The 17,706-nt window shown below is 46.2% G+C and overlaps 1 protein-coding gene and 1 long non-coding RNA gene across 9 annotated transcripts in view; one reads left to right on the top strand and one right to left on the bottom strand.

The window, feature by feature from the left end:
- The window catches only part of TTC3 (tetratricopeptide repeat domain 3), a 110,527-nt gene that overhangs the window by 80,052 nt on the left and 12,769 nt on the right, over positions 1–17,706 (bottom strand). For 4 of the 6 annotated variants that reach the window (XM_045852415.1, XM_045852413.1, XM_045852412.1 and 1 more), the window contains 10 exons: positions 17,287–17,440; positions 16,655–16,697; positions 16,199–16,349; positions 15,662–15,749; positions 15,001–15,054; positions 13,770–13,890; positions 13,471–13,539; positions 11,958–12,043; positions 10,421–10,515; positions 9,242–9,304 (listed from right to left, as the gene is read on the bottom strand). In XM_045852415.1, coding sequence (XP_045708371.1) covers positions 9,242–9,304; positions 10,421–10,515; positions 11,958–12,043; positions 13,471–13,539; positions 13,770–13,890; positions 15,001–15,054; positions 15,662–15,749; positions 16,199–16,349; positions 16,655–16,697; positions 17,287–17,430 — 914 coding nt within the window. In that variant the 5' untranslated portion in view covers positions 17,431–17,440. Of the gene's footprint in view, positions 1–2,377; positions 2,559–9,241; positions 9,305–10,420; positions 10,516–11,957; positions 12,044–13,470; positions 13,540–13,769; positions 13,891–15,000; positions 15,055–15,661; positions 15,750–16,198; positions 16,350–16,654; positions 16,698–17,286; positions 17,441–17,706 lie in introns of those variants that run through there. The other 2 variants (XM_045852416.1, XM_045852417.1) reach the window with 2 other exon arrangements.
- On the top strand, positions 431–4,565 carry LOC123827967. Of its 3 annotated transcripts, none has more exons than XR_006787387.1 (3): positions 431–577; positions 1,183–1,332; positions 3,936–4,565. It is a non-coding gene; the product is annotated as an uncharacterized LOC123827967 (long non-coding RNA). The 3 variants fall into 3 exon arrangements; XR_006787389.1 differs by having other exon boundaries at positions 1,238–1,332; XR_006787388.1 differs by lacking the exon at positions 431–577 and adding an exon at positions 645–805.

Genomic DNA, 17,706 nt, shown 5'->3' on the forward strand with positions numbered 1-17,706 from the left:
CCCTGACTACACACTCATCAGAAGTGAGTATATAGGTTCACAACGACATCACCTGTAAAAGCCAAATACTAGAAACTACCCAAATGTCCATCAGCAGGAGAATGGATACAACCTGGTATATTCGTGCAATGGATGAACACTTTATATAACTCCACAGACAACAGTACGGATCTCAGAAACAATGCTGAAAGCCAAACGTGAAAGAGCACATACTGTATGACTGTTCACACTGCGCAAAAATCACCAGTGGCGTTGGCAGGCATGACCGTAGACATCCTGGGCGAGGAGGTGGGTAGTGACTTCGGGGACACTGCGGCTGTGATCTGGCTCCTGGTGACTGTTGTTTGGTTTCCGAAAATTCAAACTCTAGGCTTATGAATGACCATTTTGTATGCATGTATGTATCACCAGTACGTATTTTTTGAAGATTACAGCCAAGTCATGTTTCTGCGGGAGACTGTAATGCACCCCGACGCCCATAGGTGGCAGCAGAACACCCAGGTCACGCAGCCGCCTGGAAAAACACCAGGACCTTGACGACACTGTCAGCCTCCATCTTCTGGAACTCTCGAATAAGGTTAGTTTTCGTCACCACTTAAACCCCTTCAATCTGTCTTCTGTTCTCTGTAGCCCAACCACCCTAATACCGGGCCGCTGCCTGTCAGGAGACGGGCTGCAAACGGGTACCGATCCACGGCCCTTCGGAAACGGGGTCCGCGAACCGGTACCAATCCGTGGCCCATCAGGAACGGGTCTGCAAACGAGTACCTGTCCGCAGCCCGTCGGAAACGGGGTCCGAGAACAGGTACCGATCTGCAGCCCATAGGAAACAGGGCTCGCGAATGGGTACCGATCCGGAGCCTGGCGGAAACGGGGTCCGCGAACCGGTACCGATCCGCAGCCTGTCGGAAACGGGGTCCGAGAACGGGTACCGATCCGCAGCCTGTCGGAAACGGGGTTCGCGAACGGGTACCGATTCGCGGCCGGTCGGAAACGGGGTTCGCGAACGGGTACCGATTCGCGGCCGGTCGGAAACGGGGTTCGCGAACGGGTACCGATTCACGGCCGGTCGGAAACGGGGTCCGCGAACAGGTACCGATCCGTGGCCGGTCGGAAACGGGGCCCGCAAGTGGGTACCGGTCTGCGGCCCGAATTTACGTTTTCAGTACGTATTTTTTGAAGATTACAGCCAAGTCATGTTTCTGCGGGAGACTGTAATGCACCCCGACGCCCATAGGTGGCAGCAGAACACCCAGGTCACGCAGCCGCCTGGAAAAACACCAGGACCTTGACGACACTGTCAGCCTCCATCTTCTGGAACTCTCGAATAAGGTTAGTTTTCGTCACCACTTAAACCAGTTCAAACCGCCTTCTGTTCTCTGTAGCCCAAACATCCTAATACCGGGCCGCTGCCTGTCAGGAGACGGGCTGCAAACGGGTACCGATCCACGGCCCTTCGGAAACGGGGTCCGCAAATGGGTACCAATCCGCAGCCCATCAGGGACGGGTCCGCGAACCGGTACCAGTCCGCGGCCCGTAGGAAACGGGGTCCGCAAACGGGTACCGATCTACGGCCCTTCGGAAACGAGATCCGCAAACGGGTACCGATCCATGGCCCGTTGGGGAGGGGTCCGCAAATGTGTACAGGTCCGCGGCCCATCCGAAACGGGTCTGCAAATGGGTACCGATCCGCGGCCCATCGCAAACGGGTCCGCAAACGGGTACCGATCTGCAGCCCGTCGGAAACGGGTCCGCAAACGGGTACCGATCCGCGGCCCATCGCAAACGGGTCCGCAAACGGGTACCGATCTGCAGCCCGTCGGAAACGGGTCCGCAAACGGGTACCGATCCGCGGCCCATCGGAAACGGGTCCGCGAACGGGTACCGATCCGCGACCCATCAGGGACGGACCCGCAGCCCGTCAGAAACGGGTCCGCGAACGGGTACCGATCCGCAGCCTGTCGGAAACGGGGTCCGCGAACGGGTACCGATCTGCCGCCCTTCGGGAACCGGTCCGCGAACGGGTACCAGTCCGCAGCCTGTCAGAACCCGGGCAGTGAGTGAATCGGCCCTGAGCCCCGCCCTCTGTCTCCCCCCCATCCAACCACAGCGCGCAGGCTAGCAGAGCGCATCTTAGCCCCGCCTCCGCCCCTCACCCCGCACCCCATCTTCCACGAAACCCCATCGCTGCTGCCAAAATGGTTGGGAATCACTGCGCATACCACTGCAGGCCTTTTCTGCTCCCCTCTGCCCCGCTCTCCCAAACACCCCTAACAGCCGCCTGTGCTGGCGTCTCCACGCCCTCCCTCTCATTTTTCAACCTGTTCTACCCAGCGTCGGCTCCAAGCTTCCCACTAGCACGGAGACCCTCTGGTACCTGAATCGCGCCCACGACGCTAAGTCCGAAGTCTCTTCGGCTTCTTAGCAGTGGCAGGTATCGCGGGCCACCTTTGCCGCGAAGAGGCCGCACTGAGCTTTCCCGGGAGCCCAGAGGCTGCCCTTGGGCAGCCTCCCGTGCGGGCTCATCCTTTCCCAACTGCGCAACTCTAGCCGCAGCGCGCTTGCTCTAGCCCAGCAGGTCCCACCCCCAGCTACACGTCAGCACGGTCCGGGGGTCTGCTCGAAGCCCCACCTCCGATTACATCATACCAGGCCCTGCGGGCAGGCTGTTATTTCTCCAACACGCCAGCGATTCCGGAGCCGTGGAGGCCGACCACCCCTCCCGGGAGCATCTCCCCTCGCCTGCAGCTTCACCTAGGGTAGCTATCCCCACCATGCGTCCTGTGCACAGCTGTGCGGGGAGGCCCTCGCCACGCACCTCGCGGCCAGCACTACATCCCCATGCGGACCGCCCCGCAGCGCCGAAAGTCCAAGCGTGAGGGCAAGTCCTACTGCCCACCACCCTCCCTCCCAGGGCCCCCGAGCCCGCGAGCGTGCAGAAGGCGGGAGCCTCGGAATAGGCGAAAAACCAGATCGTACGCAACCTGCTCATTTTGCCTCGAAAGTACTTTCTCCATTCCCACCGACTCCACCCTCCGAGCCACCGTCCCCTCTGGCCTGGAGGCCTGCGCCAGCCTCCTACCCCGCCCCCACAACCCCGTCCCGCTGCGCCCCTGCACGCCCTCCTCTGCTGCAGCCCGCCTGACCGCGCGGCGCCCACCACGCCATCCCCCCTCGGCTTCAAACCCTCTTCCCCCAAAGGCTGGCAGCTCTCAGGTAGCCTACAGGACCCTCCTCTTCTGTACCCCGGCCGCCTGGCGCACCACTAATCCCCCCCACAGGCTGTCGCACTGCGGTCCCGCTGTCTAGAAGGGCTTTTGTGCATTTCCGACCGGACCATAAACAGAACCCCAATATCTGTTGAGCGTTTATTAAACTATAGTTTATATTTATCGCAGTATGTATACTATATCTGACCGTCATTACCAATTGAAGAAATGTATAGTAATACTATCATTCTCACACTGATTAGCATATGACCACACTCTGCTTCTAAAGCAGAGTGGGCAGACTGCCTTGCATGGTGTGTGGGCCACTGTAGCCCAGGACCTGCGGGGCAGTGACATCCCTGAACATGGGGAAACTCCCAAGATTGTGTGACTTTGTGGTGAGAGGGCTGAGCAAAGGGTCGGCGAGCGGTATAGCCCCGGTGTTCCAATTCGCTCTGCTCCATGGGAAAGCGTTCTCTTCAGCCCCAGCACCCATTTCCTCATAAACAATAGGATACATTTTGCCCTAAAATGTTAGTAGAGAACTTACTCCTTCCTCAAGCTTCCATGTGGGTTTGCTACATTAATCTCTCCCTATCCCTAACTTTTCGCAGGCGGTTAGATGGCGGGGGAGGGGCACTAATCATAGGTGGAGTAGCCGCCTCTTCTCACTTTGGGATGCCGTCTAAAACCCCGACCTAACACCCGATTCCCTCTTCCTCCAAGCTGCGAAGTTCACAAGGGTCGCTGACGCCGGGTTCTGTGTGTGGCCACGGGTGAGTGAGTCCTCCGACTATCAGATTGCAGGCCCAGTTCTCCAGCAACTGTTTCAGTCGTGGGGTGAGACCGGATCGCCACGGGCCATCTTCAGCTCCTGTCTCACGACTGACCATGGACTTGGGAAGGGAAAGAAATGCTACTGCCTCTCTCAAGCCACAATACATAAGTAAGAACTCTGCAAGCCATTAAAGGCTCATCACTTTCCCCCACTAAGTGATAAATCATCCCTTTCAGGGCCTGTCCAGACCAACCAAGAAAGAACAGTACTACTCCCCAAGGTTCCAGCTCTTACAACACAACAGAAACAGGAGTCACATGTAATAATGGTCAGTCGCTGCCCAATGTGCAGTGACCGATACCATTGCCTAAGTAAATAATTTTTAAATCAAAAGTGAGCTTCTGGAATTAGAATTATAGATATTCTTTCATCCAAGTAGAAGAAATTTACCAGGAATTATCCTACAAGTATACTTGCACCCGAGTATAGGACATAAAGGGGTAATCATTAGAGTGATGTATTTTTAAACTGGAAAAATACATAATCCACCCAATAAAGGATTGTGCAGCCATGAGGAAGAACAAGGGCCGGTCTCTATATGCACTAATATGGAGCGAGCTCCAAGATTCAAATATAAAGCAAGATGTACCCAGTGTGCACAGTGTGCTCCTGCCATGTTTAAAAAAAAAGACACTACTGAGTGAAATCACCTATATTCACAAACATGGCAACTTCATTTGGTTCAACTTGGCAACTGCTTATATGGGCATAAAATACGGAAATATACAAGGGTCTGAAGAGAGGACAGGGCAGGGGTCTGAGTTGGGTGACTCTGCAATTTGTCACCTGATTTTTTAAAAAGTGGGTGCATTCCAAAGAAGACTGAAAAAACAAACTCAGCAGCTTGTAAATAAAAATAAAAATCACACAGGTAAGAAAGCAGAGTGAGAAATAATTCACCAAACCAACTAGGATTTTGAAAATCTCACAGATCATACAATGGAGTCGATTTATACCTCTGGCCTCAAAGAAATTCAGGAGAGGGGAAGGAGGGAGAGATGTTGTCCTTTAAACTATCTGCCTGCTATCGATCACAACCTGGGATCTAATAGAAGGGAATATTTTATTATGGGAACTAAATAGGAAAAGGTCAAAGTAAATAAACACCAAGTTTAAAAACTCCATAATTTTCCAAAGTAAATTCAAATTCAAAAACATCCAGGGCAAAGCTTCCCCTTTCTCATTAGTTTCCCTTACAGTTTATCATATTCCAACCGAAGAATTTTATTTTTCTGCCTCCGATTCCCACAAGAATGGCTTAAATATTAACTAGGCAAAGCCTAACCTTATGCCTTGCGTAACCACTGTAACTATGGAAGCTACAGATGTGCCTAATTCCTTTTTCCAGGTTTCCCTCTAAACTGAAAATTTCTGATTACTTAGGCCACAACTCCTATTCTCAAATGTCCTTGAACTACCAAAACTGTGTTTGAAAAGTGGGCTTCCAGAATACCAAGCCACAGGTTCTAGGATACATGGCACGCGTCCCTTGGGCTGCAGGACTCAGCAGGGACAAGCTGTGACAGCAGACAGCACATTGCCACCAGCCCCACCCCCACCTTCACTCCAACTGCATTCCCAAGTGGTCCGCAGACCTGGCCGAGTGATAAGGGTGCTGACTGGCTCCCGGCCTCGCCTCCAGTCACTGAAAGGAGGTCTGATTCATAAACTGTGCGACCGTCCGGCACTGAAAACCGCCACCACCACTTGGACCACTTCTGAAGGAAGTGTGCTCCCCACACACCCCTCCCTCACACCCCTCCCGCACCCCAGCGGGCTCCCCGCTGCTGGTCTTCCTTGGATTTCTCTCCAGATTACGTTTCACTTGTCTCATCCTTGACGTTTCGTGATCTGTTTTTGTTTTTCTTTTTTCTTCTTACCATGTGCGTTTTTAATTAGTGTTGCTTTTTATCAAATGTCTCAAGTACACATAAAAGTATAGAGATTGACATTAACATAATGAACACCCATGTACCAGCTTAGCCAGATCTTAACATTCTGCCACGTCTGCTTCAGACCCTTTGGCTGAAGTCTATCACCGCTGACACCTGCTGTGCCCGTCCTCTTCCACCTCCGGCCCGGCTCCCTTCCACCTGGGACAGCCGCTCCCCCAGTGTCTGAAGTTGCCCGTGTGTTTTAAAACATTCTTCATACACACTAATTATAAAGATGCTTATCATTTCGCATGTTTCTAAAATTATATAAACAGCACCAGACCATAGAAATCATTCTGCAACGTGCGTTTTTACTCAATATTGCATTCATTTCAACAACCACACAGGATTCCATTGTACAAATATACCATACACCATAACTGATGCACCTGCTCCCGTACTGATGGACATTCAGGTTTTTCCCATCCTTGACTCTCACAAACGATGCTATAATGACGCCTTGCACAGCTCTTCTCGGTTACACGCCTGAGAGTCTGGCGGGAGCCGCAGAGGACGCACGCACATCTTCGCCTTGCCACACTGCTCTCCGACGTGATGGCGCCAGTCTGCGCGTCCTCCAGCCGACAATGCGGGTCCCTTTGTTCCACACCCCCTCAAACACTTGGTGTAATCAGTTTTTTAAATGTTTGCCAGTCTGACGGGTAGGAAAGAGAGACGCAGGTTTTTAACCTGCCTGTCCTGTAAGGATAATCATATTTATTGGCTATTTGGACCATTTATTTAATTCTTTTCACATTTCACATGGCCCTTGGATTCTGTCACCACCTTCCTGCGGGGGTTAATAAAGACTCTAAGTCCAGGCTGCCTGCGGTCTGACTGCGGCTCCACCACACCCACCTAGTGCCCGTGGACACCTGCCCGACCTCCCTGGCCCCTCACTCACAAAGGGACAGAAGCACCTGCCTCTCGGGGGCTGTCCGGGTTTTATGAGTCAGAATGTGCAAAGTGCTCCGAGCGGCCCCACCTGCCCCGAGCTCAGCCAGACTCCCCTGACAGGTCTGCCAGCCCTCGGGTGGGAGAGCGTCAAAGCACCTCAATCTTGGTAACTCAGCTAAAGGACATTTGTCCTCCTATGTCACTGGCACTTCTGACAACATGTTCTTTTCTGAAGTCACACTGTCTGCTCTCTTAATCGGGAGTTCTACGTACCGTGGACTCAGAAAACATTATGGCGACATTACTAGCAAGTCATGTGAACAATGTACGAGAAGGTGGGAAACACCAGCAAGACCAGTGCAGCGTAAGGACTCTGACGTTAAGGAGGCATCCGGTACACACGGATAATTACTGCCTGAGAAGAAAATGCCGCAGACCTGCTTCTAGTGAAAACCCGAGTGGCAGAGAACCACGTGCTAGAGCGTCAGGAAGGCAGCACAAGGACGGATGCACAACCCTGCTCTAGACCTTGACCTCACCAGGACAGCTGGCTTCTATACTTCCACTTGGCTGCACCTCCTCTGCAGCGGAGTTTGAGGGGCTCCCCTGTGTCTAGCCTCCGACACTCCGCAAAGAGGGGAGAAACACCCTGGTCTGTCCGTCTCTCAGCTCTCGGAGCTCCTCCATGCAGAGGGAATGACCTTCTGCCCGCTCAAGGTTTCAGATTAGCATCTCGATTTTCGTAAGAAGCCAGCCAAGCTGCCAACCTATTCATGCTGAAAGCACCCAGATGCACCTTCAAACAGCGCAGGACATCTGCGACTCTGCACCTAGCCAGAGCGGGAACCTAACGTCACCGGCAGCCCCTCCCCCGTCAGAGCGGCGGGCGGCGGGAGGGCTGCCAGAAGACGGCGTCAGGACCATCCGCTCCTCTGCTCTAGGCAGCCTCGCGCATCCACAGCCCATCTTTTCTCCCTTCTACACTCTTGCGTTTTCCACGTGTTCTACCATGAGAATGTTTTCTGTTTATGGTAGAAGAAAAACATGATAAAGGTTATTTTTAAAAGCTAAATTTGGAATATCCTATCTTGCCTACTCTCCACCATCACACCTCGGCGCAAGCGGTTTCACTGCAATACAGCCAACGCTGACTGCTTTCATGAGAGAACGTCACAGAGTTGTGAAGCCCCGGAGAGCGCTGTCAGGGAGGTGGTGGTGGTGGTTTTTTTTTATGAACAGCATATTGCTGAGGTTCTTCTCTACTCCATCACTCAACTTGTACCACTTGTAAACCATGTAAGAAATTTCTTCCAGAAGCAAACACCAGAAAAACACTGTTTCACCAAAGCAACTGGCGTCCTTTTTCTCCATATATAGAGAGAATTAGGTAATTTGTCAAATTTTCTTTTATTTTGACCTCCCTGTTGAAAGGTCAGGCACCAGTATGGATTATAACTAATAACTAAGCAGGGCCTCATACCTATTTACTATGAGGATCCCGGGCTCTAACCTGGTTTTTTAGTTTGGTTTTAATACACTTCTTTTTTTTAATATATATTTTTTATTTTAATTGTTGTTGCAGTTGATACACTTCTACTGAGTAGATGTATTCATGAAGCCACCCTAACCTTACAGTAAGGCAGGACACAATTAAACTTACCAGAGTAGGACACAGCCTACTCTGCTCAATGTTACTGCTTAATCATTTATGTCCTGAGGTTTTTAGACTGAGGGAAACAAACAGCATACAGATTCTGTAGTGTTAACAATATTTCCCAACTAGTAAAGAAAAGCTTGCTTTGACATTAGGAACTAAGAATGAATTATGATTTCATTTCCATAGTTAAACCATTAAATTTCTTTTTTTTTCACTTATGAAAGACATTTACTTAATTATTTCATACCAGGGTGGAGGAAACAAACACAACAAAAATTCTTCCAGAACTATAGAACTAATTAATAGAGCAAAAAAAGGTGATATATGACCGGTGCTGTAAACACAGACTCGGACATCATCAGGTGAGATGTGTGTGCAAACCCCGACATCACTACTTACTAATGGTGTGAGTTCGTCCGAGTACGAATGTGGAGAATAACGTCCCTGTCTACTAAGGGTGTTGTGAGAATTAAGTCACATATGTAAAGTACTTAGAATAATTCATAACATGTTATCCAGGCAATCAGAATAGCTCCTGCTGTCACTGCCATCACTATATATCGCTTACAGAGTTCTTTTTCCAACCATTTAACTATTTCTGCCAAAAACTATTGAAGGGTTTTCTTGCATACCTGCAAAAGAAATATTTTTCCAACATGGGCATTCAACATGACAGTTCAGTGGCTGGAACGCTGCAACGACTTACCTGAACTGTCTGGTGCGGAGAAAACAGAGAGCTCGGTTACCATAAAAAAGGTGATTGTCGGGACTTGAAAAGAAATAACATTTAGTCAGTAAAGCAAACTATATATGAAACAAACAAAATGCACACAGAAAACACAAGGCATGGGAAAACTTTCACAGCCTTTCCGTCTGTAGGGCAGAGCAGGAAGAACACAGGACTGGGAGCGCCACCTGGGCAAGTCCTGGTTCCTTCCCCTTCTCCCTGCGCAGCCGCTCAAACCATCCGCTTCCCTGTATTCAACACAAAGACTGCCACTGTCCTGCCTCGCTCACAGGGCTGCTGTGAGGGTCACACGGCGCAGACTGCACGTGCGTGTACTTGCCGGGGACAGAACTGCATACGCAAGTCAGGACTATCCCTCCCGGACGAGGAACTCACAGGGCGTCTGTACACTGGGGGGGCCATCTACCAGCTTCGCTTCAAACTCTCCCCTCTTCAGTCGTATCTGACCGTGGGTGGTGGAACCCACTGTTCTCCTCCTCCACCCTCTCCTCCGAAGAACCCAGAGGCAGCCTTTCAGGTGTGCCGTGCCGCCTGGCTCAGCTCATTCCCCGCGGACGCTGGCACAGGAGGAATGAGAGAAGCTGTCTGCAGCGTGCCCTCCCGTGGCTGCCACGGTGTTATGTGGCCCAGGGAAGGTGTCCTGGGAGCCGAGCGAGGCCCGCTTGCAGACGCGCCACCCAGTTCCAGCTGCCGAGCAAATACAAGGCGCGGAGAGAGAACGCTCGCATTCTCTCAGCAAGTCCCACTATTCTCTCTTAAAAGCTCCCTCTCAGAAAGCAAAAATCCCTGAGTGGGGGACGTCTTAGGTATTAGTAACTATCACTTAATAATTTGGAAGAAATTAGTTGAAGGCAAAATGAAAACAAGGAAGAACATTAAGTCTGTACAGACAGCCTGGAAGAAAACGAAGGCAGGCAGAACCCAATTCACAATTTCACCTGAGCTACTTGAGTTTTACTCTCTGACTGAGTTCGCATGCTCAGACCATCTCTGATGCTTCTCATGCCTACAGGGGAGAAACTCCAACCTGCAGAGTAAGTTAAAGATGTTCTCCAACGCCTCATCATTCCCGCCCCCCAGCAGCTTCTAACTTATCTGCCACATAAAAAGGATTTCAGGGTTCTGTTTGCCTCTTACCTATATTCAATGGCTCTGCTGTAATAGACAATAGCAACATCAAATCTTTCTTTGGAAAACTCTTCATTTCCTTTCATTTTCATCACTTCTCCTTGCTGGGAAACCAAGATGAAAGAAGACCTATCAATTAACTGCAAAGACAATCAACAACCCCCACACCCAGGAAAAATGGACCTGGGTTTCTATCTTTGGTATCAGAAGTGACCTGGTGAATTACTTATACAGAAAATGATAGCCCTGGCTGGCGTAGCTCAGTGGATTGAGCGCGGGCTGGGAACCAACGCGTCCCAGGTTCGATTCCCAGCCAGGGTACATTCCTGGGTTGCAGGCCATAACCCCCAGCAACTGCACATTGATGTTTCTCTCTCTCTCTCTATCTCCCTCCCTTCCCTCTCTAAAAAATAAATAAATAAAATATTAAAAAAAAAGAAAATGAGAAATCAGTGCTCAGTATTTTGGTACGTACAGTTAAAGAAACCTGTACCTAATGACTCAGCGCCAGCTTTGTTACAGGAATATTACAGAAAAACAAAGCCACCGCATTATGAGTGACTGCTGCCAACCGACTCCCTTGCGCACACTTTATGTGACCCGCTTTATGTGACCCTTAGGAGGCCTGCCATACATACGGGGGGAGAGCACGGATACAAGGTGGAACTTTAACTTTAGGTTAGAAAATGTGGTATTGTTCAATAAACCCGAGTGCTTACAAAACAATGTATAAATCAATAACACATACAGGCAATGTTGATTACTCGCTGCCAAAATAAAGAGGCAACCAAGTAAGCAAGAATGAAATCAAAAGAAAACCAAAAATCCTCCAGATACAACTAAAACTTCGTCTCAAACACTCAAATATTCAAAATATACAAATTAAAATAAATTGAATCACATCAATGGCTTTAGAGAATTCAAGAGCATTACTTTCTTAAATCCTTTTTAAAAATTTTAGTTAAATTAGTCTAAATGAGTCAACTGTGTGGCATGTGAGTTACATCTCAATAAAGCTGTTACCAAAGAAATCATATTTATCCAACTAATCACATGCCTTTTAATTTAAAAAGTAAATTTTCAATTTTTGATTAACTTTGTTCCTTTGTTTATTTTTAGAGAGAGGGGAAGGGAGGGAGAAAGAGAGGGAAAGAAACATCAATGTGTGGTTGCCTCTCACACACCCCCTACTGGGGACCTGGCCCGCAACCCAGGCATATGCCCTGACTGGGAATCGAACTGGCAACCCTTTGGTTTGCAGCCTGTGCTCAACCCACTGAGCCACACCAGCCAGAGGACAATTAACTCTTTCAAAGTCTGTAACATCAGGAAATTCTGATCAAGATGTTGTTTTCTTCCTCTAAAAAAATAAATATTCTAATCAAAACTTAAAATTTCCAACAAAATTTCCCTCAAACATGTTACTGAATTTTATAGTAGTTCCTTATACATTGTCAGATAGCAGTTTTATTGACTTTCTGAATGTCAATAAAAGTTCTAACAAGCAAATCTTAAAATATACTTACAAGTAAATATTTATTCTTACCTCTAAACACTCTGCACAATTTTGCCTTTTAAATTCTTCAAGAATATTGCAGCTTTCTGTCACAACTTTAGTTATGTGATACTTGTCTAAATTTTATTTTTAGGAGAGAGAGAACATTTGTTTTAAAAAAACAGTATTGTTAATGTTCTAATTCTCAGGTGAGTTCATAAAGTTCATTATTATATTACACTTTCTAAATAACATATTTCTTGTCCTCTTTTTACATGTATCAAATAACATATTTGAAAATAAACAACTGGTAACATTAGATTCATTGCTTGCTATGGATCTAATCAGTTCTATTTCGAGTATTAAAAAAACACTTGTTTATTACTGCATTGGTTCTCATCGTAGTTACAGCAAATGCTCTTTCATAGCATACTCTCAATGGGCTTTGTAAGTACTCAAGTCAAGTCAACAAATACATCTGAGCACCTATGGTGTACCTGGCACACTGTTCAATAAAATTCTGAAAAAAAATCCTGTAAAACAACTTTCTAAGAAGTATTTAATATAACAAATGAAGAATTTAAATGTCTTAATTCCACATTTGACTCTCACAAATAAAATGTTAAAATGAATCTTTATTTGAAAAACTATTCTTACATAAATTTAAGAAACTAATTAAAATGCTGAAGCAATAACCAAAACTTACCAGACCTCATTTACTGTATTTTAACCTGTTCTATACAATATAATAGATTTTTCTAAAGTGGTAAATAATAATAGTAATAATAATGATAATAATAATTTTATTATGACAAAAATGTAGTTACACTTCTAGACAAACACATTCACCTAAAATTTTCTAGACAAACACATTCACCTAAAATTTAAGATTCAAGGAAGCATTTGGGAAATAAAGTAACACCAAGGGATGGAGTGAGACTATAGGATGAAAATCTGGGCTTTAAGATCAAAGAAAGGTGACTTCTCATCTGGCTTCTCCTACTTACAGGCCTGCAGAAGTATCACGTCACCTCTCAAAGTCTTACTAGTTTGTTCACTTCTAAAACAGGGATAACAACCGCTGTCTTGCGGGGATAGTACAAAGAAGACAGAACAGCCAGGAGTCAAAGGCGAGCCCACACGGGTGCCTCATACATGACGCTGGTCCCCTCCTTCCACCACTGAACCTAGCCCGTGATCGCAGTCAAGCGTTCCGGGACAGGGACACCCGCCTCAACACAGCCCAGGGTCTGGAACACCCACCCGAAGAGCCTGTCTTCGTGTTTAATCATAACTTCTCTCTAATAATTAGATCAATGGTATAAAAATTGCCTTCTTCTCGCTGGAAATGACAAATTCTTGCCAACATCTACTAAAGAACCAAATATTCCCTGTTTCAAGATTCTTACAACTATACTAAACAAACACTGCTAACACTCAAATACTTTAGGGAAAAGTATTCCACAAGGTGAAGTATATGTAAGAGTTTCACTGTACATAAGAATAACAGATTCATCGGGGAAGTGAAAACTATAATTTTGGCTGTATTACTTATTTCTCTTACCAGTGAGAACACATGAGGCCCCAGCTGTGGTCCCTTTCTTTGGGTATTCTATATAGTAACTTAGGACATCTATCAGGTAAAATGTTAAAATACATAATGTCAGAGAAATCATTAAGATGGGGAACACAGGATAAAAGTAACCACAGAGTTAAAGCTCTCTTACGCAGGCTTTTCTCTAACTCAGAGAAAAACATTTTTTAAATCCTAAGACAAGTAATAAATCACAACTCCACATTCCACTTCCTCAAATAATACCTTTAAAAACTGAGTCAAGTAAGATTTAAAGCATTTATACTTACATTCTGTAAAGAAAATACTTAACATAGGCCAACAATTGTCAACTGCTCCTAACTTGTGGAGAATTGTTACATCGCCTATGTATTTCACCCAATTCAAAGCTTCTTCCATTGCCAACATTTTCTGTTTCAAAAACAGGGACAGAGAATGTGATTTTGGTATTAATTCTAAATTCACATGTGGCATTATAAATGTATCTTATATCACATTTCAGATTCTGAAGGGAAAACTCGGAACCTCCCTTTTCATTACTCCCGCACAGAACCTAGGCTGGCTGGACCCCAACATACAGGTTCACAGATGCCCCGGGCTCGTGCACGTTGCACAGCCGGCAGCCCTGGGCCGCCCTCAGAGCTCCAGACGCTTCTGCTTCCGCGAGGACTCCAGGCCTGGCCGCTCAGGCCTCACGCCCAGCCAGGGGCGGCCCTGGGGCGCAGGAGAGTGCAGTAATACAAGGTCAACGCAGGGTCTCGGGTCTCACCTAAACCAGGACTTGCGTCCTGACCTCGAGGTTAAGGGTGTACATTAAGGTTCGCCCAAGGAATTCTGCATTTTAAACGGTCCGTGGCAGACGGAGGAAGAGGTAAACATGTGCCTGTGCAGATGAGCACTCGGTGCCATGACCTTCCCAGAACCGTCATTCACACCTCCAGGGTCTGAAGTGACCTCAGGAATTAAACGGTGGAGTTATCAATGCTGATGGCAGGCTTAAGGGAAATACGTAGATGTGTATGTTACCGACAGCATTAAAAATTGGGCTATCATTGCATGAAGGTTTTCTAGTAATTATACAGCAAAACATGTTCACGTTAGGGACCTAACCACTTCACTTGTGAGAACATGTCAGGTAAATAATCTAAAAGAGAAAAAAAGGATCAACTTGTAAAAGAGGCTCAAAATTATACTAGGTGCTACACATGAAACACTGAGCCCTGACTAGTGTGGCTCAGTGGATTGAATACCAGCCTGTGAACTAGAGGGTCACCGGTTCGATCCCCAGTCAGGGCACGTGCCAGGGTTGCAGGCCAGGTCCCCAGTTGGGGGTATGTGAGAGCCAGCCAATCACTGTATGTCTCGCACATCTATGTTTCTCTCTCTCTCTTTAAAAATAAATATATTTTTTAAATCTTTTTAAAAAAGTTGACTCTGTGGACCCAGACATGGGCAATGAGCAGTGCGGCAACTGCCATTTACTGACAGAGACTACGCTGGATTCCTGGGTTTAACACTTACGTTTTCTATTTTATAACCAATTCTCAGTAAGCCTCCAATAAAGAATGAGTCATTCTGTAAAAAGAAGTATAAAACACATTTTTTCCTTTTTCAGTCAATTATACGTGAATTTCCCAATGCACAACAAAATACTACATTTTAGGAATCCATATATACAGAGTAATCCACTTCTCACATACTGTATCATGCTTAACTTACCTCTTAAGGACCCTAAAACAAGAATTCAGAAATAGTCTTACATTGAGTTCTAATGATAAAATGATTTAGTGTAACTTCTAGATGTATGCATTTCAAAGTTAATTACACCTAGATTTTTAAATAAAAACACATTGGCTGATATAAGTTACTGCAAAGGATGACCAGCAAGAAATAAACATTAAGTGCCCTTTCTAAATTTTAAGTTTATAATCAGAGTAATACCAAGAAAAACTCTTGGCTCCATAATCAACTGAAGTAAGAGAAATTATCAAATGGTTCTCAGTGAAGAAATGTTTTCCTGACCTCTCAAATACATCACACAAACTCATGAACAGCAGAATAATCGTAGGTTAACCAAAACTAAAACCTGTTAATCACTGTAAATTAGTAACGTGGGCCTGACACCATATAAGTACTTGTATTCTTTAAACAGAGGAGGAAAAGGCCACATCCTACTACTTACCACAACTTTCTTCGCCAAATCCACAATATCTTCCATCAACTCAAGACGTTGTAATTGCTTCAAACTTATCTCAGAAGCACGAAAATTGCTTAAAAACAAATTTACTTTTTAAAAAGATTAGGTACTCATACGTAAAAACTCATTAAACTTTATACTTAACTGCACGTTACAGCTTTACGTTCTCTGTTTCTTCATTCCAGGTAACAATACGTTGTTTACTAAGAGGATAAAACACTATACCTTTTCCTCTCGCATACAGTGCTGATATTTATAAACATGCATATTGATTTGTCCTTATCCAGTTTCAAATTCACCATCTAATGCCCTTCAGAATTTTATTCATTATATATAATGTTATCACGATTATTCATTCATACGCAAATCCCAAGTATAATAACTTTTTCCACTCTATCAGACGCGAGTCAAACTGAGTAGCATGCCGGCATGAGACACAGCCTTCCGCTGTACCGGGCGTCCCTCAGTGCTGGGCACCGTGCTCACCACTGTTCATGCAAAGTGAGTAACATGGTGACGTACCCCGTCTCCACACAGGGGTACAGCCGTGAAATGACAGAGGTGTGCTGATGCTGAAACAGCAGCGGCCAGAAGATGTGTATTTTGATGGTGTCACAGTAATCGTACAGGACAGGAACTGGTTTACTGCACCAAATATTGCAGATGTCTAATTCTTAATTAAAAAAAATTTTTTGGTTAGTATTTTGTGCCTCATTTTGGAATGAATCAATAGTGTTAATAGGGGAAAAGCAAAAATAGTTATGGAAAGGTACGAAATGAATGGATAAAATATTTTAACCTGTTAGATGTTAAGCATATTTAAACGTTAGCTAAAACTCTATTTTAACAAAGAGAGGTCCTGATTTCTAACCAAAAACAACAGTGAGAGCTACATTAAGTCTGTTACGTTCATGCGAAAGGATGAACTTCCCTTGAGAGTCTTGTAACAAACTGGAGTTAAAATAACACCATACTCACCTAAGTTTCTCTCACTTTTGGCGTAATCTTTATATTGCCTACCCTAAAAACAAAGAAGAAAGACATCTTTTGAGTTGTATCTGATAAGATGCAAAAGTACAGTTCTTGATTTTTAATGTAAGAATTATTGGCCCTAAACTGGAAATTTCAGTGCACATCCATTTACACACTTTAGAGACAGCATCTTCAACCGGTGGGTCTCCCAGCCTCCTCCCCGGTGCTGCCCAGAGCTGTCCTCGCCCCGGGCAGAGGCATCTCGGCCTCAGTCCTCCCCCGGGCGCCGCACTTGCCGACGGCTGCTTTCCTTTCCCTTCCGAAACCACCTCTCCCAAAGCATGTACACCTCCCTCCCTGTGAAACCCCACACGGCACAAAACCCCTCCACTCGACAGCTCTGAATCAAAAATCCTTAAGAGGTAAATCTCAAATTCTCATCACAAGGGAAAAAACAATTGTAACTCTGTGTGATGCTGGATGTTCACTAGACTTAGCGTGGTGATTTCACACATGTAGCTATGTTGTTGAGTCATGTTGTACACCTGAAGCCATATAATGTTGTATGTCAATTATATCTCAATTTTTAAAATACCTTCAGACAGAATGTTAAAAACAGTGGTAACTGATCTACTCACCACAGCACCACAGTAAAGCTGAGTCACGCGAACATAGTCATTGGACATAAACTCAGGAGCAAAGTCGTGATCGTCTCCAAAAGGGCCGTCTTCGGCCCAGGCGCCATCTTCGTCAGCGAGCTCCTCCAGGGCGAAACTGTCCATGGTGCACCGGCTTAAGGAGCAACAGAAACCCGAATCAGGGGCCACATCATCACAGGGAGGAGAAGCAGTTTTTCTGGTTTCTACAGCATTTGTAGAAAAACACTTGGAATGTACGCCCCAAGGTTCCAATAAGAACACCGAACTCTCTGAAAGATTCTTGGTTTTGCTCTGCAATTCTTCAGCCCTGACTCTCTTCCAGTGTCCGTTTAACCTATTTTCTTCTTTTCCTCGAATTCAAAGAGTCACCATCTCTACTCTGAATTCATCCGTTTACAC

Source organism: Phyllostomus hastatus, unplaced genomic scaffold, assembly GCF_019186645.2.
Source record: "Phyllostomus hastatus isolate PE091 unplaced genomic scaffold, TTU_PhHast_1.1 phas_contig_948, whole genome shotgun sequence".
In the NCBI taxonomy this organism is placed as follows: Eukaryota; Metazoa; Chordata; class Mammalia; order Chiroptera; family Phyllostomidae; genus Phyllostomus; species Phyllostomus hastatus.